The sequence below is a fragment of the Heterodontus francisci genome, chromosome 35 (assembly GCF_036365525.1).
Source record: "Heterodontus francisci isolate sHetFra1 chromosome 35, sHetFra1.hap1, whole genome shotgun sequence".
NCBI classification, from domain to species: Eukaryota; Metazoa; Chordata; class Chondrichthyes; order Heterodontiformes; family Heterodontidae; genus Heterodontus; species Heterodontus francisci.
The window spans coordinates 36,948,408-36,972,939 of NC_090405.1; the positions used below are offsets into that span (position 1 = coordinate 36,948,408).

A 24,532-nucleotide genomic window follows, 5' to 3' on the forward strand; every position below is an offset into this window, starting at 1 on the left:
GTAAGTAGGGAAAAGGTTTGTATTTTCCATTTCTATTCACTTCATAGAAGTATTGACTCACTGGGTATCCAGTTGTAGACTTCATATAAAGAAAGAAAGAATTTTGTACTTGTATAACACCCTTCAGCTCCTAAGGATGTCCAAAAGCATTTACTATATAATTAATAAAGTTACTTTTATTACATAGGCATTCTAGGATTCTATGAGCGGGAAGAGTGGGGCTGATTAGATAGCTCTTTCCAAGAGCTGGCACAGGCAGGAAGTGCTGAATGTTCTTCTTCTACGCTGTAAAAGTTAGTCTAAATACTATAGTCGATTTATGCACAGCAAGTCCGACATGACCGGTTAATGGAGTTTGTAGGAACGGCGGAGACCTTATGAATAACTTTAGTGAAAATGCTTCAGGCTCAGTGAAGATGAGTGGGTGTTAAATGTAAATGGTTGGTTTTGATAGGTTGAAGCTGCAGAGTTCCTCAGTATTGTGAATTTTAATTCCTCTTCTTGAAACATTGCAGCATTGATACCCCTGGAGTGATCAGCCGGGTTTCTCAGCTCTTCAAAGGGCATCCTGACCTCATTATGGGCTTCAACACCTTCCTGCCTCCTGGCTACAAAATTGAGGTGCAGACTAATGACATGGTGAATGTGACGACGCCAGGGCAAGTCCATCAGATCACTCCTCAGCATGCCGCCCAGCCGCAGCCCCAGCAACAGCACCAGCAGCAACCACAGCAGCATGCTGCTCCTGCCCCGGCACAGCCAGCACCACAACCGCCTCCTGCCAAAATCCCCAAGGTGAGCATGGGTAAAATAATCTTGCAGGTCTCCCAGTGTTCTGAATCACATAAGCTGATTCACTTTTACTGGATATTAAGCTTTACGTGACCTGCAGGGCAGGCAAGATCAGAGGCTCCTCCCCCAGTTTCCCATTGTATAAACCTGACTACAGCCATATAGCTAATTAATGCATCACCATGCCACCTCTCTATCACTGTACACTTATTCTCTCAGCTTTCTTGCTCAATTGCCATTCTTTAACTGTGGGGTTAAACGTTTGAAGTTGGGGCAGCGCAGTGGTTAGTACCGCAGCCTCACAGCTCCAGGGACCCGTGTTCGATTCTGGGTACTGCCTGTGCGGAGTTTGCAAGTTTTCCCTGTAACTGCGTGGGTTTTCGCCGGGTGCTCCGGTTTCCTGCCACAGCCAAAGACTTGCAGGTGATAGGTAAATTGGCTGTTGTAAATTGCCCCTAGTGTAGGTAGGTGGTACGGAATATGGGATTACTGTAGGGTTAGTATAAATGGGTGGTTGTTGGTCGGCACAGACTCGGTGGGCCGAAGGGCCTGTTTCAGTACTGTATCTCTAAATAAAATAAAAAAATAAAATAAAAACAAACTGCTCGAAATACTGAGCAGGTCTGGCAGCGTCTGTGGAGAGAGAAACCATGAATGTTTCAGGTCAATGACCTTTCATCAGAATTCAGAAAGGTCATCAACCTGAAACGTTAACTCTTTCTCCCTCCACAGATGCTACCAAACTTGCTGAGTATCTCCAGAAAAACTTTCTGTTTTTAATTTAGATTTCCAGCATCCACAGTATTTTGCTTGTATTTTAAGTTAAATTTTTGAGTTGTGAGCACCATCTCCACTTTGATGCTCGAGCTGTTCTAGAGAGTGGAACAGATGTACATGATTGCCACCAGCTAAAATGTCATGGTCAGGTTTTGTTTAGTGCCTTGCAGTATTACAGGATCCGCTTCTTGAAATTCGTGAACTTGGATGGAAAAGCATGTAAAAGCCAACATTAGGGATTGAACTCTGGCGAAGCATGACTTTTATAACTGGTGAAATCTTGCTGATATTATCTCAAGAGACTGCTTGCACAACAGATACTGATACTGCAGATACAATATTGTGCTTGCATTGATTGGATTTATTTGCTGATATGGACTTTCAGTGAGTGCCAGCTTATTAATTGAATAACTCTCAAGCGTAGTAGTTCGCCAGCTTGAAAAGAGAAGATCTTGCTTTTGAAAGCTCTTGTTTACTTCTGAGCAGCCAGCTAGAATGTGACATTGAACCTGTAGCATCTACTGACCAATAATTGAGAAAACACATTTTTCCCCTTGTAAGTCTTTTGTTTTATGTGATTTTTGAGTTTCTTTTGACCATCAGCATGATCAGAACTAACTTAAATTGCTGAACTTTATTGTGGCAATGGTCAATCAACAGCAAAACCTTCAGAACTATGACAGCAGTAAACGTTAGCAGAATCAGTATGTAATCAATCCTTCAGAAGTATATTAATAGTGCAATACTCCCTTTATGTTATTTTGTCATTCATTACTTTATCATTTATGGCTAGACCACTTAAAACACCATCGGCTTCTGTTGTGTCTGCTAAAACTGCTCGCAATTCCAGGATCTTCCTGGAATACAAAGATAACCCCTCTACTGTAAACCGTCGTCTTGAACCCCTCTCCCCTGTCCCCTCACCCTCATCTTCAACAGTAAGTGCGAGGAGCTTATGCACTTCTTTGTTACTAAGATTGAGACCATCCAAACAGCTGCCTCTGCCGCGTTCCCCCCCACCCCCTCCCCTTCCATTAGTCCACCTGGCCAAACTTCCTCTAATGCTCTCCCCTGCCCAAGCCCTGAATTCACATCTTTATCTGGTTTCTCCCTATTTCCCCTCATGCCCTCTCTGAGCTCATCTTGTCCATGAGACCCACCTCCTGCTGCTTCGATCTGATTCCCACTAAACTGCTGACCACTCAACTTCCCCTTGATGTTACCCGATATAGTACTCTCTCTCCAGATGTTATCCCTCTCTCCTTTAAGTCTGCCGTCATCACCCCTCGCCTCAAAAAAAGCAATCCTTGACCCCACTGTCCTTGCAAACTACTGGACCATCTCCAACCTCCCTTTCCTCTCCCAAGTCCTTGAATGTGTTGTTCCCTCCCAAATCCATGCCCTTCTTTCCTGGAATTCCCATTTTGAATCCCTCCAATCAGGTTTCGATCCCTGCCGTTGTACCGAAACAGCTCTCATCAAAGTCACAAATGACATCCTGTGTGACTATGACAAAAGTAAACTTACCCTCCTCATCCTTCTTGACCTGTCTGAAATCTTTGATACGGTTGACCACACCATCCTCCTCTCCACTGTTATCCAGCTGTGTGGGACTGCTTACACCTGTTTCCATTCTTATCTATCTAATGATAGCCAGAGAATCACTTGCAATGGCTTTTCTTCCTGCTACTGCACCGTTACCTCTGGTGTCCCCCAAGGATCTATCCTTGGCCCCTCCTATTTCTTGTCTACATTCTGCCCCTTGGTAACATCATTTGAAAGCACAGTGTTAGTTTTCACATGTACGCTGATAACATCCACCTCATCACCACCTCTTTCGACTCCTCCACTGTTGCTCAACTATCAGACTGCTTATCTGATGGCTGATTTAAAGGAGAGAGGAACAGTGCTGAAGAGAGAGAACTGTTAACAATATCAGCTTCAGCGTTAACATCAGTAATCCAAGGATTGTCGTGTGCTGATCACAGTGATAACTCATGTTTGGTTGATTTTTATGTGTTTATGTTTTGTCTTTTTAAAAACTATCTCCACAGTTTCTTTTGCTAAAATCTGTTTTTAGTTGGATGTGTAACTCTAAAATAAATTAATAAGTAGTAAAACGAAATTGCTTTGTTGAACACACTTTACAAGCCTTTATTTCTTTTCCTATTTATCGTTTTCTGGGAAAATGCCCATAATACTGTAACCTTTTTCAAACTGTTTTGGAACATTACTCACTGTTCTCATTGGTTTGATGGTGCTAACTTTCAGTTATGTGAAATTAGCAGAGCTCTTTCTAAGAGATGAATTCTGGCATGTGCCAAGTATACAGAATATATACACTGACAGGGTCTCCATGGTAGTGTAGTATCAGGATAGTGTGTTGAGTCTATACAGTGACGGTTGAGGGATCTCCTTATGCACACACTTCCCAGATTGCTGTATAAATTGGAATTATCCTGTGTTAATCCCATACCAACTTCCAGTCCAAATCAGTAGCAGGTTTAGAAATTTTCTAATATGACTACAGGTATTCAGGACTTTAGAAAAGGCACCACTGTAAAGTATTTGCCATCTGGGTTTCAAGCAGAAAGAACACATTAATATTTTCATGCGCATGCATGCTACACAGGAAACCAACTCTAAAGAAAAATCGAAGAAAACATCATGTCTTCATTTAACACTGATAAGGCATAAGCCTATAGATCAGTGCCTTCACTGATCATTGCAGGAAGTTGCTCAGACGGAGCTATGTTTGGGAAAACCATCCATAGCTCCTCCCATGTCTGACAAACAAAGAGAAGCAGGTATGGTTGGCACTTGTGTGTTCGCCAAGCTTTGGACTGCACATTCCTGAATAATCACATAATTGCTAGTAGTGAACATTTATAGATTTCAAGTTTTAATTCACAGGCTTAATTAAAGGCCCGCTGCAGCAAAAACAAAGTGTATCCAATGACGTAATCAAGATGACAGGTAAACCGACAATTCTCCAGGGGTGATAACATGCATTTCAATAAGTCGGAATCAGTAAATGTTTGTACTCCCAAGATAGCCAATAACTACAGTCAGTTGATATTGTCCTCCCTCCCCCATTTGTGATAAGTTGGCTGACTAGTTTGCAGAATAGTTCTTGGGATTTAAGTAAAATGGAATGGAATTCAATGCAGATCTACACAGTTCACTTTTCTTTTTGTTGCAGCCACTACAGTCACAGACGCATACTCCAACCAGCCAGCCAAACGCATCGCTGGCTCCATATGCCTCACCTCGGTCACCTCCAGTGCAACCCCACACGCCAGTCACCAGTGCTCATGCTGCTACACCACCCATGCAGAACAACCAACCTGTGGAGTTCAACCATGCCATTAACTATGTCAACAAGATCAAAAACCGTTTCCAGGGGCAGCCTGACATCTACAAGGCCTTTCTGGAAATCCTGCACACCTACCAGGTAAGGAAACACACAGCATTCATGTTTCTCCCCTTATTCTAACAGCCATCAAAAACGTTTTGTTATCTGTATCTCTCTATTTATCTTTCTTTTTGTCCTATTTCTCTTTATCCTTTTTTTTATCATTTCTGCCCTTTTTTGTTTGTATTAATAGCTGAATGCTTGTTTGTGGATCTTTCATATTCTTCAGAGGTGTGGGGAAAATGAATGCCAGAGTATTCATTTTTCCATGTGTTAAGAGTGGTGGGGTGAGCATTTGTGTCTTTGGTCAGGGTAAAAGTGGCTTTTACTGCACTAGGTAGCCTGTTGTTACCTGCACCACAAATGCTAGGGGGCAGCTTCTCTGGCACAGCCATTAACTTTAAATTAGTGCAGCCACTTGGGTGAATTATTAGATCATCCGTGTGACACTAGAATATATCTATTGCTTGGAAAGGTGGGAATTGGGGAAGATGTGCTCTGGTTTGTTGCCAACTGGGTAATGCTAATTAAGGGGATTCCGTCCCCTCCATGTATGTATATGTATATGCATTCACAATGTCCCCCTCATTCACCATTTGTTGATCAGGGACTGTGCCTTTTATAAGATGCGCTGAAATGTTTCTCCTGTTGTAGAAGGAACAGCGGAATGCAAAAGAAGCTGGTGGGAACTACACACCAGCACTTACCGAGCAGGAGGTATATGCCCAAGTAGCGAGGCTCTTTAAAAACCAGGAGGATCTTCTTTCAGAATTTGGACAATTCTTACCTGACGCCAACAGCTCTGTTGTAAGTATTGTTCATTATTGACTGCCCTGGAATGAGTACACTCTTTCGTGTTTTGCTGTGTTCTTTTTTTTACCCAGTTGCATTTGAGCTTAAAGTGTCCAGACATACAATAGTTAAACTGCAAAATTACAAACCATTATATTTCTCTTATCTATTTTTTCAAAGTCATTGTTAATTGGAGCTGGTAACATTAATAGAAGTTAGTTTATGAATAGCGTTTTTGGGAGGGGAAGAGGCAGGCTAAAATCATGGAACACTTGAATAAAAATATTTTGTGGAGCCTCGGAAGATATCTAGATCATCCTCAATAAAAGATGATGAACTTCTATAAATAAGCGATAATTTTTGATTTATTTTGGCTCTAGATTTGGTTACCTCTTTCCTCCCCACCCCACTTGAGTAAGGTGTAGCTTCTAGCAACCTAGCAGTCCAAGTTCTTTTGCTTACATTTCTATGCAAGCTGATTGTGAATTTTGGCTGTCTTGTCCTGATAGCCCATGTAAGTGGAAGGTGGACAGGGCCTCTTCTACGATCTGATCTGAGTACTTAATGCTGCTACTTGCTACAAAGCGGAACATGTACTGTCTTCTCAACGTGGTAATCTAGATAAGCATGAATGTACACCCTTCAGTTGTCGAATTTTTTAAATCACGCCACTTTGAGCTTACAACTGTGCTGAATGGAAGGTGTTTTCTGCTCCGCAGCTGCTGAGTAAGACAACAGCAGAGAAAGCTGACTCAGTCAGAAATGATCATGGCGGCACAGTGAAGAAGCCTCAGCTGAACAACAACAAGCAAAGAAGCAATCAGAACGGTTGTCAGATCCGTCGTCACCCAGGCACAGGAGCCACTCCGCCTGTCAAAGTAAGTAATTGTTATGTGGCTAGGCAGAAGCTTGCACTCCAAGTATGACAGTTCTGTGGTCAATTTCCTTGCTACTGTGCAAATACTTTTTTCACACTCCAATGCAGAAATTGCAAGAGTCCAGTAACAACGACTTGTATTTATATACTGCTTTTAACCGAGAAGAACATTTCACAGAGGCATAATCAAAGAATACTGGTTTGAAGGTGTTGCTGTGGAGAAAAGTTTGGTGTAGCAATGGTGAACTGCTCTGAGATGCTTTTGCTGGATTTCTAAAGAGAACGGTATAGAATGTTTGCTAAATGTGCTTATAGTGCCTGGTGGCAGATTGATCCAGTTTAGTAGCATCCCTGTGGTGTTGCTCATGGTAAATTGAATGATGTCCTGTTTTATAATGAAAGGGCAAGTGTACTATGTAAGCACAATATATGATTCTGTCACTAAGGTGCAACTGTGTTTAACTTGTCCTGTCCTTTTAAAAGAAGTGTATTCAAGACTTTTTTTGTGTTTGCGAGATACTTAGATGCATTCAGGGAGCCTTGCAGGACACCCATAAAACCAAATGTTGGTTTTAATTTGCATAACTCATGCTACCTGTATGATAGGCTTTGCTTCTTTGGTTTAGGATCTATCCATTAACGAAATAATAGCACTAGGAACAGCTCTTTGCAAATTTTCAGGCCCAGGAAATACAAATAGGACAAGCCAACAAGTAAGAAATAAAAACCATGAAGGGAACTGATTTGCCTAGGCTTCTATTCCTGGATTGGCAGTGCTTGGGTGTCAGATATGGCCCAGGGCAAATCCCGATTGCTGTAAATTGGTATTCAATCAGGTCAGTTAAAGGTTAATTGCTGTTGGTAAGATAAATTTGTAGTTAGGCAGATGCATGTAAATTCTTGGTGCCAGGTCAGAAGATACCTACATGAAATGACTGCCTATCGTTAGTTTATTATGCGTGAAAATATAACAGGCTTGGTTTATGTTGTAGCTATAAATGGCTGTCCAGTTGAGATACCTTTTGAAGCCTTTTTGAAATCCTTTAATTGTGGTTTTCTCTGATATAAAAACTGGGAACTCGGATTATAAGTGTAATCCTTGTGTTTCAGCAACAGTTTATAAGATGTTAAATTGTTATATTCAACATCGTCATCCTGAGAGAGAGCAGCAAAATGTACTAGTTCTGCATATGAAGGTAATAACAACATGTCATACTATTTGGGAACTTGCTGATTAGGTCATGTAAAACATGGGCTTGTGATTCACAGTTCCTTATATGATGAGCTGATCTTCAGTAAACTTTTCTTTATTCGTTTGTGGGATGAGGGCATTGCTGGCTCGGCCTGCATTTATTGCCCATCCCTAATTGCCCTTGAGTAGATGGTGGTGAGCTGCCTTCTTGAACTGCTACAGTCTTTGGGGTGTAGATAGACCAACAGTGCTGTAAGGAAGGGAGTTCCAAGATTTTTACCCAGTGACAGTGAAGGAACGGCGATATAGTTCCAAGTCAGGATAGTGTGCGGCTTGGAGGGGAATTTGCAACTTGGTGGTGTTCCCATACAGCTGATGCCCTTGTCCTTCTAGGTGGTAGGGGTCACGGGTTTGGAAGGTGCTGTCGAAGGAGCCTTGGTGAGTTGTTGCAGTGCATCTTGTATATGGTACACACTGCTGCTGCTGTGTGTCGATGGTGAAGGGAGTGAATGTTGAAGGTGGTGGATGGGGTGCAAACCAAGAGGGCTGCTTTGTCCTGGATGGTGTCGAGCTTCTTGAGTGTTATTGGAGCTGCACCCATCCAGGCAAGTAGAGAGTATTCCATCACACTCCTGACTTGTGCCGAGTAGATGGTGGACAGGCACTGGGGAGACCGGAGGTGAGTTACTCGCCGCAGAGTTCCCAGCTTCTGACCTGCATTTATGTGGCTGGTCCAGTTCAGTTTCTGGTCAATGGTGACCCCCAGAATGTTGATAGTGGGGATTCAGCGATAATGCCATTGAACATCAAGGGGACATGGTTAGATTCTCTCTTGTTTGAAATGGTCATTGCCTGGCACTTGTGTGGCACAAATGTTATCTGCCACATCAGCCCAAATCTGGATGTTGTCCAGGTCTTGCTGCATACGGACATGGGTTGCTTCAGTATCTGAGGAGTCATGAATGGTGCTGAACATTGTGCAATCATCAGCGAACATCCCCACTTCTGACCTTAGGATGGAGGGATGGTCATTGATGAAGCAGCTGAAGATAGTTGGGCCTAGGCACTGCCCTGAGGAACTCCTGCAGCAATGCCCTGGGACTTGATTGGCCTCCAACAACCACAACCTTTGTGCTAGGTATGACTGCAACCAGTGGAGAGTTTTCCCCCAATTCCCATTGACCCCAGTTTTGCTGGGGCTCCTTGATGCCTTACTTGATCAAATGCTGCCTCGCTGTAGAGGGCAGTCACTCTCAGCTCACCTCTGTCGTTCAACTCTTTTGTCCATGTTTGAACCAAGTCAGGAGCTGAGTGGCCCTGGTGGAACCCAAATTGAGCATCAGTGAACAGGTTATTACTGAGCAAATGCCACTTGATAGCACTGTCGACGACCCCTGCCATCACTTTGCTGATGATCGGGAGTAGACTGGTAGGGCAGTAATTGACCGGGTTGGATTTGTCTTGCTTTTTGTGTACAGGACATACCTGGGCAATTTTCCACATTGCTGGGCAGATGCCAGTGTTGTAGCAGTACTGGAACAGCTTGGCTGGGGCACGGCTAGTTCTGGAGCCCAAGTCTTCAGTACTATTGCTGGAATGTTGTCAGGACCCATAGCCGTTGCAGTATCCAGTACCTTCAGCTGTTTCTTGCTATCATGTGGAGTGAATCGAATTGGCTGAAGACTGACATCTGTGATGCTGGGGGCCTCAGGAGAAGGCTGAGATGGATCATCCACTCGGCACTTCTGGCTGAAGATGGATGCAAATGCTTCAGCCTTGTATTTTGCACTGATGTGCTGGGCTCCCCCATCGTTGAAGATGGTGATATTTGTGGAGCCTCCTCCTCCAGTCAGTTGTTTAATTGTCCCATCACCATTCACGACTGGATGTGGTCAGACTGCAGAGCTTAGATCTGATCCGTTGGTTGTAGGATTGCCTAGCCCTGTCTATCACATGCTGCTTTCGCTGTTTGGCATGCAAGTCGTCCTGTGTTGTAGCTTCAGCAGGCTGACACCACATTTTTAGGTATGCCTGGTGCTGTTCCTGGCATGCCCTCCTGCACTCTTCATTGAACAAGGGTTGGTCCCCTGACTTGATGGTAATGGTAGAGTAGGGGATATGCCAGACCATGAGGTTACAGATTGTGGTTGAATACAATTCTGCTGCAGCTGATGGCCGACAGCGCCTCATGGATACCCAGTTTAGAGTTGCTAGATCTGTTTGAAATCTATCCCATTTAGTACAGTGGTAGGTACCCTCAATTTGAAGATCGGACTTTGTCTCCACAAGGACTGTGTGGTGGTCACTCTTACTAATGCTGTCATGGACAGATGCATCTGCCGCACACCCAGTCCAGCAACTATGTCCTTTAGGATTCAATCGGTAATGGTGCTACCGAGCCACTCATGGTGATGGACATTGAAGTCCCCCACCCAGAGTAATTTTGCGCCCTTGCTATCCTCAGTGCTCTTCCAATTGGTGTTTAACATGGAGAAGCACTGATTCATCAGCTGAGGGGCGGAGGCGGGGTGGTGGCGGTAGAAGGTTTCCTTGCCCATGTTTGACCTGATGCCATGAGACTTCATGGGGTCCGGAGTCAATGTTGAGGACTCCCAGGGTAACTCCTTCCTGACTGTATACCACTGTGCCACCACTTCTGGTGGGTCTGTCCTACTGGTGGGACAGGACATACCCAGGGATGATGATGATGATGGTATTTGAGACATGGCATGGTATGATTCCATAAGTATGACGATGTCAGGCTGTTGCTTGACTCGTCTGTGGGACAACTGTCCCAATTTTGGCACTAGCCCCCAGATGTTTGTAAGGAGGACTTTGCAGGGTTGACAGGGCTGGGTTTGCCTTTATCATTTCCGGTGCCTAAGTCGATGCCAGGTGGTCCATCCGGTTTCATTCCTTTTCTTAGACTTTGTAGCGGTTTGATACAACTGAATGGCTTGCTAGGCCATTTCAGAGGGCATGTAAGAGTCAACCACATTTCTGTGTGTCTGGAGTCATAGGTAGGCCAGACCAGGTAAAGACAGCAGATTTCCTTCCCTAAAGGGCATTAGTGAACCAGGTACGTTTTTACAACAATCGACAATGGTTTCATGGTCACCACTAGATGAGCTTTTAATTCCAGATATATTAATTAAATTCAAATTTCACCATCTGCCGTGGTGGGATTTGAACCCATGCCCCCAGAGCATGAGCCTGGGGCTCTGGGTTACTAGTCCAGTGACATTACCACTACACCACTGCGGAAATAAAGGGGCTTGCTAAATTGAACAATTTGCCTCCTTGCTCACTTGGTCAGGGACTGAGTGGAGGTGAAGGAATATGGTAATGTGATCATTAGGTTGCTATAGTTTGCATGGTAAACCGTCGCAGTAATGTAAGTAGCAATCAGGTGCATGCTCATATCTTCACTCTGCAATTGTTCAGAAAGATCATCTGTATTAAACAAGTGTCATCGGTGACTACAATGTTTTTCTTTTATCTTTTTTGCAGAAGAAACCAAAAATGTTGGGATTGAAAGACCAGTCCCTGGCTGAAGTCAGTAAGCATGGAGCTGGAACAGAAACCTTATTCTTTGATAAAGTAAGTGAGACTGATGCCAAATCAATGCCTTAAAGGAGTTTAGATTGCAGCCTGTTTTTCCAAGTCATTCCTCATTGTGGATGGGTATGGTAACATATTGGATATGTTCCTGAACTAACAGTCTAGAAGCCTGGGCAACTGATCCAGAGGTGAGTTTAAAATCCCACCATGGCAACTGGGGAATTTAAATTCAGTTAATTAAATAAATCTGGAATAAAAGCTAGTTCCCGTGATGTTAACCAGGAAACTACTGGATTGTTGTAAAACCCATCTGGTTCACAAATGTTCTGTAGGGAAGAAAGTCTGCACGCCACCATCCTTTCTAGGGCAATTGGGGATGGGCAATAAATACTGACCCTGCCAGCAACACTCGCATCCTGTTAATGAATAAAAAGAAACACCTGCTATAAGCACAAACCTTTAAGCCTCTAATGTGTTAAAACAAAGCTGTATTCTCTGAAGAAGCTTTTGACCTAGGAACTGTTTGATAATGGGCAACATTTAAAGGAAATTGTCCTTAAGTAAAGATGTAAATTATTTTTTCAAAAGTACCTCTTTTTCTTACTGTTCCCAAAAGATTGATTGCTGTTTCTCATACTTGTGAAGGAGATATCAAAACAGAAAATAATCAGCATGTCAAGCAGCATCTGTGGAGAGAGAAACCAACTTAATGTTTCAGCTTGGAACTGGAAAAAGTTAGAGATATAACAAGTTTTAAGCAAGTACAGAGGCAGGGAAAGGTGGAAGGGGAGGAAGAAACAAAATATACGTTCTGCGATAGGATGGAAGGCAGGAGCCATTAAATGACAAAAAGGATGATGGTGCAAGGCAAAAGGGGATGGTAATGGGACAAGTAAAGAAACAAAACTTGGTTCCAGATGAACTGTAAGTGGTAACAGCAGAATCATTACCAGCACCTGGTAATGGGAGCAGTGAATATGATCTGAACTTGTTGGACTTGACTTTGAGTCCAGCAGGTTGTAAAGTGCCTAATCGAAAGATGAGGTGCTGTTCCTCAAGCTTCCGTTGAAGTTCATTCGAGTAGTGTAGGAGGTTGCAACAGAGACATCAGAGTGGGAGTGCGCCAGAGAATTAAAATGGCAAGCAACTGGAAGCTCAGGGTCATGCTTGCAGACTGAATGGAGGTCTTCCTGTGAAGGTGATACATTGGTTTGTGCAGGTCTGAGACACCTTCTGGTAGTGCTGATCTATGTTTAACACTCGGTCTGCACCAAGGGGTGAGAATGATGCTGATCCTCACTCATATAAACGAAAGTCAATTTGTAACTAGCCTGTTGGATAAATCATCCTGCCAGGTCCTTTCTACTTGACAAGGGTTAATGCCTACATAAAAAGATTTGCTTTTGAGTAGATATCAGTGTAAAAAGAAAGGGTATAGGGTGGGTGGGATTTACTTTGGGTTTTCTTATATGTTGGGTGAGCTTTCCAATTGCCCCACAAGGTATTTCTATTTAAAATGAAGAAATATACAGTTTTTGAACTGTACCTTGCCAATATTTTGTAATAAATCAACTCATTACTAAACAGGTCCCTGTTATAAAAAGATTCCAGCAAACTTGACCCCTAGTTGAATGGGATTTTAATGTGTATTGGGGAAGGCAAACATCAGTCAAACAAGTGGAGCATTTGGCTTTTTGCTGCATTGATGAGACACACTCGCTGTTACTGTCCTCACAGGTTCCTTTGGCTTCTGCTTTAAATGTAAATTCACCCCCATGATATGAAGTTAAGGAAAGAAAAACACAATAAAATATTCTTTGTTTGTCTGGTTTTAGGTCCGGAAAGCTCTGCGGAGTGCAGAGGCATACGAGAACTTCCTACGCTGCCTTGTCATTTTTAACCAGGAGGTGATCTCCCGCGCGGAGCTGGTCCAGCTTGTGTTTCCTTTTTTGGGGTAAGCAAACACTGAGAGAGGACGATGTGTTTGGGTGTGTTTTTCGGTCAGGGTGTTTAAACCTTTTGAAGACTGCAGCAGTCCAAAATAAAGAATTAATTGCAGCACTTTTATTGTGAATAGGGAAACATTCTGTGATCCAGTGTATTTCCCTGATTGAAAGATTCAGCTTTAACGATTTCCATCAATAATGTTGTGTGATGCAGGAAGCTGGAAGATTGGAGGCTAAACAGAAAACTGTGCATTGAGATATGACGCAAATGAGCAGTTGTCATTTTGAAAAACTGATTGTTGGAAAAATTTACAGTGTTTGTGGTGTGCTGAGAATGTATTTTTTTGGCAACTCGCTGCCAAAAGATCTATGAGAACTGCTTCTGGTAACATAGCCTGATTTGCGCACTACAATTCCCTTTTACTTTAATGGCCTGAGATCACACACTGAGTTCATGGGGATCTGCAGGTCCTTACCTGTTTGCTACAATAACTGGTGACCGGATCATGCTTGGAATTACTGGGGTAAAGTATTCAGCATAATTTAAGAAATGTTAATATGGTTCTAACTCATCAGAATGTAAATGTTTGCACATAATGATGCAGCCTACAGATGAACCCATTGAGATTGGACATTTCCATTCATACATAGAAGCAGTATTGTGCTCACCCAGTGGGTTTCATAATATTACACAAGGGGAACTTTCAAAAGTTGTAGCTTTTAAAATTGATTACTGGAAGTCAAAGTAACCAGTTGGAGATGTTTGTAGTTAGTGTAAGAATTACCCTTTCAAACTCAGAAGAAACACAAATATCTTACAGGAAAAATATGTGTGTGTTTGTAAAACTAAATAGCAAACACCTGTTCTTCTGCTTTTGACTTCAATTAACAAGCACCAGTACTTGGGGTAGGCCCTCTTTAACTTACTGCTGATCTGCAAGCTGTTTAATTTGGGCAAAGCTTAATTTCCACTGCCTGCTGTTAGGGTGTTGCACAAGTTACTCAACAGTGAATGGTTGCCTAGTGGGTCCATTAAAAATAATGGTTCACCCTACCCTAAAAGAACAGGTCAGTACATCCAGGTAGTGGTTTAACAGTTTGAATCAGGAGGGGTTAAAGAAAGAAAAGAACAGATATACAGTGTATCTGTTTCTAAATAATAGACTGCTGTATGCCTGCTGATTTACATCTAGCCTATGTTTTGTGCAGTCTGTATTGTGGAACTTGTTACCTTTTAGTTACATGTGCAAATGTACCAGACAGATGTATTGTAATGCTTTTAGTTAGCGGGAAGCACATTTTCAGACCTGTGCAATTCAGTACAGTGTGGTTAGGACATGGGTTTGAGCCACAGATCCTCCACTTGTGTCTTCTTCCCTGACAAAGCAAGGGAAAAGTTGAAGGACAGGTTATCCTGTAGACTTGATTGGGCAGATGACCATCAAACCAGAAACGAGATGAACTGAACTTACTATTTGTATTGTCCATACTTTCTTGCAGGAAGTTTCCTGAGCTCTTTGTCTGGTTTAAGAATTTCCTGGGTTATAAGGAGTCCTCCCACATTGAGGCATTTCCTAAGGAGAGAGCTACAGAGGGTATTGCAATGGAAATTGATTATGCTTCTTGTAAACGACTTGGTTCAAGTTATCGAGCACTGCCCAAAAGCTTCCAACAGCCCAAGTGCACTGGCAGAACTCCCCTTTGCAAAGAGGTAAGGACATTTGTATGAAATTATTTCACTGAAGGCTAAATTCCAACATGGCTAAATATGTCTAGTACTGCCCTGGATGGCCAAATCAGAGACTAACTGAGGTTGACCTCTGAATATGCTCTGACATTGTGTGGGGTGAATGACTTGGGGAGGTTGGGCACAGTGGGGTTCTTTTCAGTGTGAGAATTGCTGGCGTAGAGTATTAATACATTTCCACATAACAGTTTCCCTAACATTTCCTACTACAAGCCACTAGATTAAACAGTTGTCCGAATTTAGTTACTGACCACAAAAAGGCAATAATGTTATGCTGAAATGTGAAGGTTAATGTGGCATTTCCCACACAATTTTTCATTGTAAAATGTTAGCATGAACTCAAAAAGGTAGGAGACAGAATCTCATGATTCAGACATATCTTTGAATGTTTTATCGGTGACAAATTTCATTGGGACTTGTCACATGCAGAATTGCTGCCAGCTTATACATGGGCATTGGTAGAACCATCAAGTCTTTACAGAAAGATTTTACTTTCATATCTCTCTATCGCTCTGTAACTATTACTGATACATTTACTACAGGTTCTGAATGATACGTGGGTGTCCTTCCCCTCCTGGTCTGAAGACTCTACCTTCGTCAGCTCAAAGAAAACACAATACGAAGAGCACATCTACAGGTGTGAAGATGAGAGGTTTGAGGTAAGCAGACCTGCTGAACAGATGTGGACACACACACACATTATTCACTATGAAATGGCCTCTGGTACTTTGTAAGCATGTTATCCATTATGGTGTAGCTCGTGGATATTAACGATGGGGAGACCCGTGGATTGGAACTGCAATTGAAGATGTAAGCCACTGCACCACCTAGTGCCCAAATTCGAATCCACATATTTACATGTTGAAGTAAATCTATACAAGATTCTGACTGGTGAGCAACTGCTGTAAAGCTTTGCATTTGTTGTGCTTTACTCATTGGTTCCAATTTCTTTCTGCATTGAATCTTTGACATAAGAAAAGCAACATTCCAGGTAGCAACAGAAAACAAAATAGAATCTGAGAAATGATGCAGATCTGCTGCCAGTCACTAACTAGAGGTTACTTCCCTGGCTTGCCTCATAGACAACAAGCCTCTGATGCACTGAAGGTCTATGATAAGCACATACACTTAATTTGCCATAGCTGATTAATCCTTTGAAGACTATTAACATTCCTGTCCCAAGACTTTTCTTCCTATTTATACAGTTAGAATCAAATAGTGTATATATGCCTGAAGATTACTTACTTTTTCCTGAGTTCTGTATCATATTCTGACTGGTGAGCAACTGCTGTAAAGCTTTGCATTTGTTGTGCTTTATTCTGTTCCCAGTGCTGCACATCACTTGACAATGAGTGTCAACAGACCATTTCGTTGTGGGACAGCCTCACATTTAGGCCCAAACCTGTCCTCATACATACGTGCACTTTCCAACAACAGGGGTCACTAGACACTGCTGAAAATTCACTGGATAGTGGTGCATGTATAGTATTGGTCATACTGAATGAACATGCAGGTAAACTTGATAGTGAAACACTACACAGTCACGCTGCTGCTTTTGGAGGGTCGAGCGTTGCAAATATTAATACAATGTCAGGGAACCCCTGTCCCAACTTCTGAAAGATAATGTCAGCTACCAAAACACTGCTATCCTTGCAAAAAAAAAACAACTTTTTATTAGTGTAAAGGCACAAGTATATCTGTAATATCAGAAATACCATACCTAGCACAAAGGAAGATGCTTGTGTTTGTTGGAGGCCAATCATTTCAGCCCCAGGACTTTGCTGCAGCAGTTCCTCTGGGTAGTGTCCTAGGCCCAACCATCTTCAGCAGCTGCTTCAATGACCTTCCCACCAACATAAGGTCAGAAGTGGGGAAGTTCACTGATGATTGTACACAGTGCGGAACAGTGGTTAGCACCACAGCCTCACTGCTGCAGCGACCTGGGTTCGGTTCTGGGTACTGCCTGTGCGGAGTTTGCACGTTCTACTTGTGACCACGTGGGTTTCTGCCGGGTGCTCTGGTTTCCTCCCACAACCAAAAACTTGCAGGTTGATAGGTAAATTGGCCATTGTAAATTGCCCCTAGTGTAGGTAGGTGGTGGGGATGTGGTAGGGGATATGGGATTAATGTAGGGTTAGTATAAATGGGTGGTTCTTGTTCGGCACAGACTTGGTGGGCTGAAGGGCCTGTTTCAGTGCTGTCTCTATGACTCTATCACTTGAAATCCGAGTATTTGGTGATAAGGGGAGTGTTGAGTATAGAAACTTGAGTGGTGATCTGATCGAGGTGTTCAAAATGTTAAGGATGTAAGAAATAGGAGTAGCAGTCGGCCATACGGCCCCTCCAACCTGCTCTGCCATTCACTTAGATCATGACTGATCTTTGACCTCAATTCCATTTTCCGACCTGATCCCCATATTACCCGATTCCTCTAGAGTCCAAAAGACCTATGTCAGCCTTGAATATACTCAACGACTGAGCATCCGCAACCTTCTGGGGTAGAGAATCCCAAAGATTCGCAACCCTCTGAGTGAAGAAATTCCTCCGCATCTCAGTTTTAAATGATCGGCCCCTTATTCTGAGACTGCCCCCTGATTCTAGACTCTCCAGCCAGTGGAAACAAACTCTCAGCATCTACCCTGTCAGGCTGTCTCAGAATCTTATATTTTTCAATGCGATTCACTCTCCTCTAAGCTCCAGAGAGTATAGGCCCATGCTGCGCAGTGGGATTAGGTAGGTTAAATATGAAGAAACTGTTTACTTTGGTGGGGAAATGAAGAACACTAGGGCCATAATCTTTAAAATTAGAGCTAGGCCATTTAGAAGTGAAGTCGGGATTTACTTTTTCACGCAAAAGGTAAGGGAAATCTGGAACTCTCGCTCCCAAAAGGGTGTGATTGTTTGGACAAATCGAGCTCTGGTTGAGATCGATTTGATTTTTGTTGGGTAAGGGCATCAAAGGGTATGGAGCTAAGATGAGTAAATGGAGTCAGATTGCAGATCAACCATGATCTATTTGAATAGCAGAGGAGACTCAAGGACCTGAATGGCCTCCCCCTATCCCTAATTTTCCCATGAAATGGATGTAATAGTTAGTTCATCTTAATGATGAAAATTGAGCTATTTGCAAAAGGCTGTAGTTATTTCTATTGTACATAGATTGTCTGTACTGTGGATTATCAGTTCAGTGAGTTGCACACATCAGGCTGTAATATTTAGACTTGAAGTTGTATGTGAAGCACAACACATGGGTGTTGGACTAGGTTTCACTGTTTAGAACCTGGTGGGTGACCCATGAGGAGTATCACCAGTCATATGCTGTGATATTATGTCAGAATCAGGAGTCCTATGCTCTGACTGTTTACAATTCATAATTCATGCACTCGGGATCATGTGTAACTTCAGTATTAGAATCAAAATGATTCGATGATGATATACCTGGGACTTTTCGCAGCTATTTTGTCCCAATACTGCAGCTATAATTCTTTTTTTTTTTAAAAATGCTTCTATTCTCCTGTCCATGAATATTTAATCCTGTTTTAAGCTATTATTACTGTGCTATTATTTTATTTCTCCAATTCATTTTTGAAAATATTGAATCTATTTTGACATTGGAAATTATGAATTTTTCCTCCTTCCTCCCCCTCCCCTCCGTTTCCAGTGCATGTACCATATACCAGTCCCTTGCTGAATGAGTGAACAGAAGCTTGCTCATAGACCTATTCTAAGTCACCCTGTAACTAGCCACTTGGGGACTGTGCAGGACACCCTTATTTAGACTCCACTAAAAAAAAATCTCCACACCCTACCTGTCCCACTAAGCAGTCCCTCTGCTATAGGTACATATCATGTGGGTCATACGATGTTTTGAAGTACCAGTGCAGCTGGTCACACAGGAAAAGTAAATTTTAAGAAATTGATGTCCAACTTTGTTTTTCAAAAGTACCTTAGCTTTTTTTTTAATGTAGAAATTGAAAACTGCATTTGACTGCAATTCAAAAAGCACGTTCCTTGTTCTTGGATTTTTTGGCACAGCTCGATGTTGTCTTAGAAACAAACCTAGCAACAATCCGTGTCTTGGAGAGTGTTCAGAAGAAGCTGTCACGAATGTCAGCGGAGGACCAAGCTAAATTTCGTCTGGATAACACCCTTGGTGGCACTTCAGAAGTCATTCACCGTAAGGCCATTCAGAGGATATATGCAGACAAGGCTGCGGACATTCTTGACGGTCTAAAAAAGAACCCTGCAGTAGCAGTTCCCATTGTGCTGAAAAGGTAGATTTATTCTGGCTGCGTATTATAAAAGTGTTTTAAATGTACTATTTATTGGAACCTTTCAAGGAAACTATTGTTTTAATATATATGAGCATTCTATATATTTGGCACAGTAGTTTCATAAGATAAAATTACTGAAGGTATCTTTTGCAACAGTTTCTATACTATATTTAAAGAGATGCTAGTTTATCTCAATGCATAAATGCCTGGAGCAATACTGTTGGCAATATTGATGGGTTTGTATTACATTCCTGTATGCTATTGTAATGCAGGCACTGCACATCTAGAATAAATGGGTTAACATATCAGACACAGCCTTGTCCAACAAACACATTAGACATTTGTTTGCTGATGTTTGCCAACAGTAATTTCTAGCTAATAGTGTGAACTCAGTTATACAAAGCAGCTAATCTCAAGCAGTCCCAGTTGAGAAAGTATGGAGGTATAATAAAAGCAAAATACTGCAGATGCTGGAAATCTGAAATAAAAACAAGAAATGCTGGAAATACTCAGCAGGTCTGGCAGCATCTGTGGAGAGAGAAGCAGAGTTAATGTTTCAGGTCAGTGACCTTTCATCAGAACTGGCAGAGGCTAGAAATGTAATGGGTTTTAAACAAGTAAAGCAGGGGTGGGGCAAGAGATAACAAAAGAGGTGTTGATAGGACAAGGTCACAGAGAATAACTGACCAGAAGGTCATGGAGGTATGATACTGTACTATAAGTGGCGTTGGCATACTCCAGGCAGAAGGAAGAAAACGCTGTGCGGTTTCCACTCCTAATTGTTATGCATTGACTGTATAAACCTATGATCATACCAAAACCAGTTCCTAATTAAAGGAAGAATTGGAGAAAGAGAGCTTGTGTTGGTGCAGTGAGGACAGGGCGTAAGTGGTCAAAAAGCCTGCTGTCATTTCTTGTCCAGACTCGCACATGAGTGAAGTAGTACAGTATTGTTAGTGCCAGTGGAACTGCAGCTCAGCAACAGTCGTCATCTTTAGGAGAGGAGGAAGAAAGCAGCAAAAGAAATTTGAAGGGACTAATGAGAGTGTAAGGTACTGATTCTGAAAGAGGACTACCCTTCAAAAAAATAATTTTGAACATGAAAAAGGACAAAGCATGGCATTATAATGAACTGTTGAACTTTAATTCACAGATTCATCTTTAAAATGTCCTCTTTAATTCAATTCCCTTTCTTCAGTCTACGTCCTCAATCAGGAGGTCAGCAAAGTGCTGCCATGAGTGCCATTTTGAAACTGGCTGTTAGGAGCTGTGTGACCATACCGTAGGGTGACTTGTCTCCAGATTTCCCAATGTCACTCTGGTAGCAGTCTTGTAGTTGTCAACTGGTTTCTGGAGGATCATTGATATATTCATTTTAGGTTCCAACATGGTATAATGCCCTCCAGTTTCCCCCTCTCATCATTTCACCAAAGCTACTTTTTAATTGTCCCATCTTGTTCTCTTTGTTCCTATCTCATTCACACAATGAATTGTAACTTGGAATCTTGAGAATTTTGTGTTAGAATTTTTCTTTTGCCTTGTCTCTTTAGATTAAAAGCAAAGGAGGAAGAATGGCGAGAAGCACAAAGAGGTTTCAATAAGATTTGGAGAGAGCAGAACGAGAAGTACTACCTGAAGTCTCTTGATCATCAAGGAATCAACTTCAAACAGAACGACACCAAAACTCTGCGCTCCAAAAGCTTGCTCAATGAGATAGAGAGCATATATGATGAGGTATATAATGCACTTGCAACTAGTGTTTGTTTTGGGGAGGTGGAAGGGCTCTACTGCTTTGTGACTGATGATTTCAAGGTACAGTGGGGAAGGACACTATTGTCTACTGATGGCATTGAGGAGGTGTATAGAAATTATCTGTTGTCCACACTGTTTTGACCTCAACTTTACTGTTGCTAATTGCTTTGATTGTTGGGATGATCATTCACTGAGAAGTGCGACCCAGTTATGCATAGTTACGCCTAAGCTTGCTCAAAGATTGTAATAACAATTTACAGGGATTTTCTCACATTTTGCCTAGAAATTGCTGGCTATTGCGAAAATGTGTTGATCTCTCTGTTCATTAATCTCCCTCCCTTCCCAGTTCGAGGCCACTCTTCTCCAGTTCATGGTGCTGCCTTTCTCTCCATCTCTCTTCCCTTTCCATCTCCAAGCATACTCCTTCCAGCTGTTCCTATCTGATACTGCTCTAAAAGATTGAGTTCCTGCACACAGCATGTGGTACTGTTCGATCTCCTGAAGCAGCTGCATCAGTTGGAACTGGGAATGACAGAGTACAAGGCGGGAAAGAGAAACAGGGAACTTACAGCAAGAGAAGCGAAGCATGTGATTTTTGCACATTGTTTGATTTTAAGAAGAAAGTAGCTGCGATTTTTTTTTAATGCCTTAGCTAATGGTGTGCTATTGACAGCTCTTCTGTCTTTGCTCAGATTTATGAAGCTGACACATAGGAACAGGAGTAGTCAATTAACCCTCTTGAGCCTGTTCCACCATTCAGCGAGTTCATGGCTGATCTGCGACCTAACTCCATATACTTGCCTTTTGTCCCATCTTCCTTAATACCTTTTGTTCACAAAAATCTATCAATCTCAGATTTAAAATTGACAATTGACCTTACATCAATTACGTTTGAGGAAGAGAGTTTCAAAATTCTACCATCCTTTGTGTGTAGAAGTGTTTTCTAATTTCACTCCTGAAAGGTCTGACTTTAATTTTTAGACTATGCCCCCAAGTCCTAGATTCCCCAATCAATGGAAATAGTTTCTCTCTGTCTACTCTATCAGTTACCCACTTAATATCTTGAAAACTTTGATCAGGTTGGTAGGTAAATTGGCCATTATAAATTGCCCCTAGTATAGGTAGGTGGTAGGGAAATATAGGGACAGATGGGAATGTGGTAGGAATATGGGATTAGTGTAGGATTAGTTTAAATGGGTGGTTGATAGTCGGCACAGACTCGGTGGGCCGAAGGGCCTGTTTCAGTGCTGTATCTCTAAACTAAACTAAACATCAAATTCCCCATAACCTTCTAAATTCAAGGAAGTACAACCCTAGTTTGTGTAACCTCTCCTCATAACTTCACTCTTGGGAGTGCAAGTCTCATTCTGGTAAATCTATGGTGCACTCCTTCAAAGGCCAATATATCCTTCCTAAGGTGTGATGCCCAGAACTGCTCACAGTAATCCAGGTATGTTCTAACCAGAACTCTGTATAGTTGCAGCATGTCTCCTACCCTCCTTGTCTGTAGTTCTCTTGCTATAAAGGCCTTTTTGATTATAACCTTTTTGATTATTTTCTGTACCTGTCCATGACATTTTAATGATTTATGTAGCTGGATCCCTAAGTCTCTTTGGACCTCCACTGTTTCTAGCTTTTCACCATTTAGAAAGTACTGTGCTCTCTCCTTTTTAGGTCCAAAATGTGATGACTTCACATTTGCCTACATTGATATTGATTTGCCACAGTTTGGCCCTTTCACTTAATCTGTTAATATCTTTTTGTAATTTTATTCTTCCATCTATACTACTTACAGTACCATCTATCTTTGTGTCATTGGAAAACTTGGATATGTGGCTTTCTGTCCCATCAGCTAAGTCGTTAACAAATACACTGAATAGATCCTTGTGGGAAACCAGTAGTCGCATTCTGCCAATTAGAATAATTGCCCATTCTCCGTCTCCTGCCACTCAGCCAATTTCCTAACCAGGTTACTAATTTTCCTTCAATTCCATGAGCTTCGACTTAGCTAACAGTCTTGTTATGAGGGACCTTTTATGTTTTTAAGTTTTCTTGGTCTGCATTGGTTGGTGTGTTGGGACCTTAGGGCTTAGGTCTGAGTGTTCAATGACACAGACATTTCATGCCTGCTGTTCCTTAAACATTCTTAATCTAGGCCATACCCCACAGGGAGGTATTACCTGTGGCTTAGGCACTTGCTCTATGAAAATAGTTTAGCAAATATTTTTTCCGTAGCTCCTGACAGATAGTTTCACTTGTGCCTTTGTGTCCTGTTGATGCGTGTCTGCTAAGCGTGTCCGTCACAAACATTGGCGTTTACAATAATTTTCATTTCTGGCTAATAATGGATATTTGTATGGGCTGAATTTTACAGATCCCCAAACGTTGGGGGTCGGTTAGGAGCGGCCGGAAAATGCCTCCGGGCGAGGGCTGCCATGCAGCCCGACGCCCGAAGGGCTCGGTCCGATATTGTCACCAGCAGCAAGGCCTCGTGGCGCCCCCCCCCCCCGCCGCCGCTCAGCAATGGGACCACCATTCAAATATTTAAATAAATTACAATCAGTGAATTAATTACACTTGCGCTCCCGCCATCTGTCCCGGTGCGATCTTTGTGCTGCTGGCCAGTGCACCCACACCTTCAGATCCCTGTCTGGGGAAACGATGCAGAACACTGTTTGGGAGGGGGGAGGAGGTAAGTTTCTCAGTGCAGGAGGGGAGGAACGGGGTCAAAGTTACATCATTGGTGTAGGAGATGGTGGAAAGGGTTTTAGGTTACAGTTTATGCACTTTGGTGGGGGGGAGGGAGGTCAGGTGGTCAAGGTAAGTTTTTTTTTTAGGGAGGGAGAGAGCAAGAAATTAATTTTATGGTTATTGGGGTGGGAAAGGGGCAAAATAAATGTATTTAATTTTTTTTATTGTGTTTCTTTAAATATTTACATTGAACAGTAGGACTAGAAGCCCTTTAAAAATGGCGTCAGCGACTACGTCATCGTGGGAGGCAGCCCACCATGGCTATTTAAATGACCCGCCGTGCTTAATATCATGGCAGCTCTGCGATTTCAGTGGCAGGAGTATAAATTTTAGCCCTATATCTTGTGCTTCATTGAGCCTAATCATCATGTGCAGAAAGAAACTGCAACCTGTATTAGTTTTACAAGTGCACATGTGATCGGAGTCAGTCCATCATAAAGTTTTTGTTTGAGTGCTATAAAATGAGATTTAATGTTCTGTTTCACAAGTGGGTGAATATTGTTGAGGCTGTAACAAATTCAAGTCAAACACTCCTTTGTTGGCACCTTTAAAACTTTCCTAAATCACGATATCTTCATCTCTTACAAAATTGCACCAATTCAAATATCTCTGTGTGTCTGTTGTGTCTCAGTGGGTAGCACCCATGCCTCTAAACC

General features: G+C 42.3%; 1 protein-coding gene across 4 annotated transcripts in view; it reads left to right on the forward strand.

The window, feature by feature from the left end:
* The window catches only part of sin3aa (SIN3 transcription regulator family member Aa), a 122,746-nt gene that overhangs the window by 68,027 nt on the left and 30,187 nt on the right, over nt 1-24,532 (forward strand). For all 4 annotated transcript variants that reach the window (XR_010969464.1, XM_068015350.1, XM_068015353.1 and 1 more), the window contains 10 exons: nt 516-795; nt 4,772-5,023; nt 5,639-5,791; nt 6,496-6,654; nt 11,356-11,445; nt 13,242-13,360; nt 14,853-15,063; nt 15,642-15,758; nt 19,135-19,373; nt 20,924-21,107. Coding sequence is in view for 3 of the 4 variants with exons in the window: in XM_068015350.1 (XP_067871451.1) it covers nt 516-795; nt 4,772-5,023; nt 5,639-5,791; nt 6,496-6,654; nt 11,356-11,445; nt 13,242-13,360; nt 14,853-15,063; nt 15,642-15,758; nt 19,135-19,373; nt 20,924-21,107 (1,804 nt within the window). In the remaining variant the exon portion in view is untranslated. The remainder of the gene's footprint in view (nt 1-515; nt 796-4,771; nt 5,024-5,638; nt 5,792-6,495; nt 6,655-11,355; nt 11,446-13,241; nt 13,361-14,852; nt 15,064-15,641; nt 15,759-19,134; nt 19,374-20,923; nt 21,108-24,532) is intronic.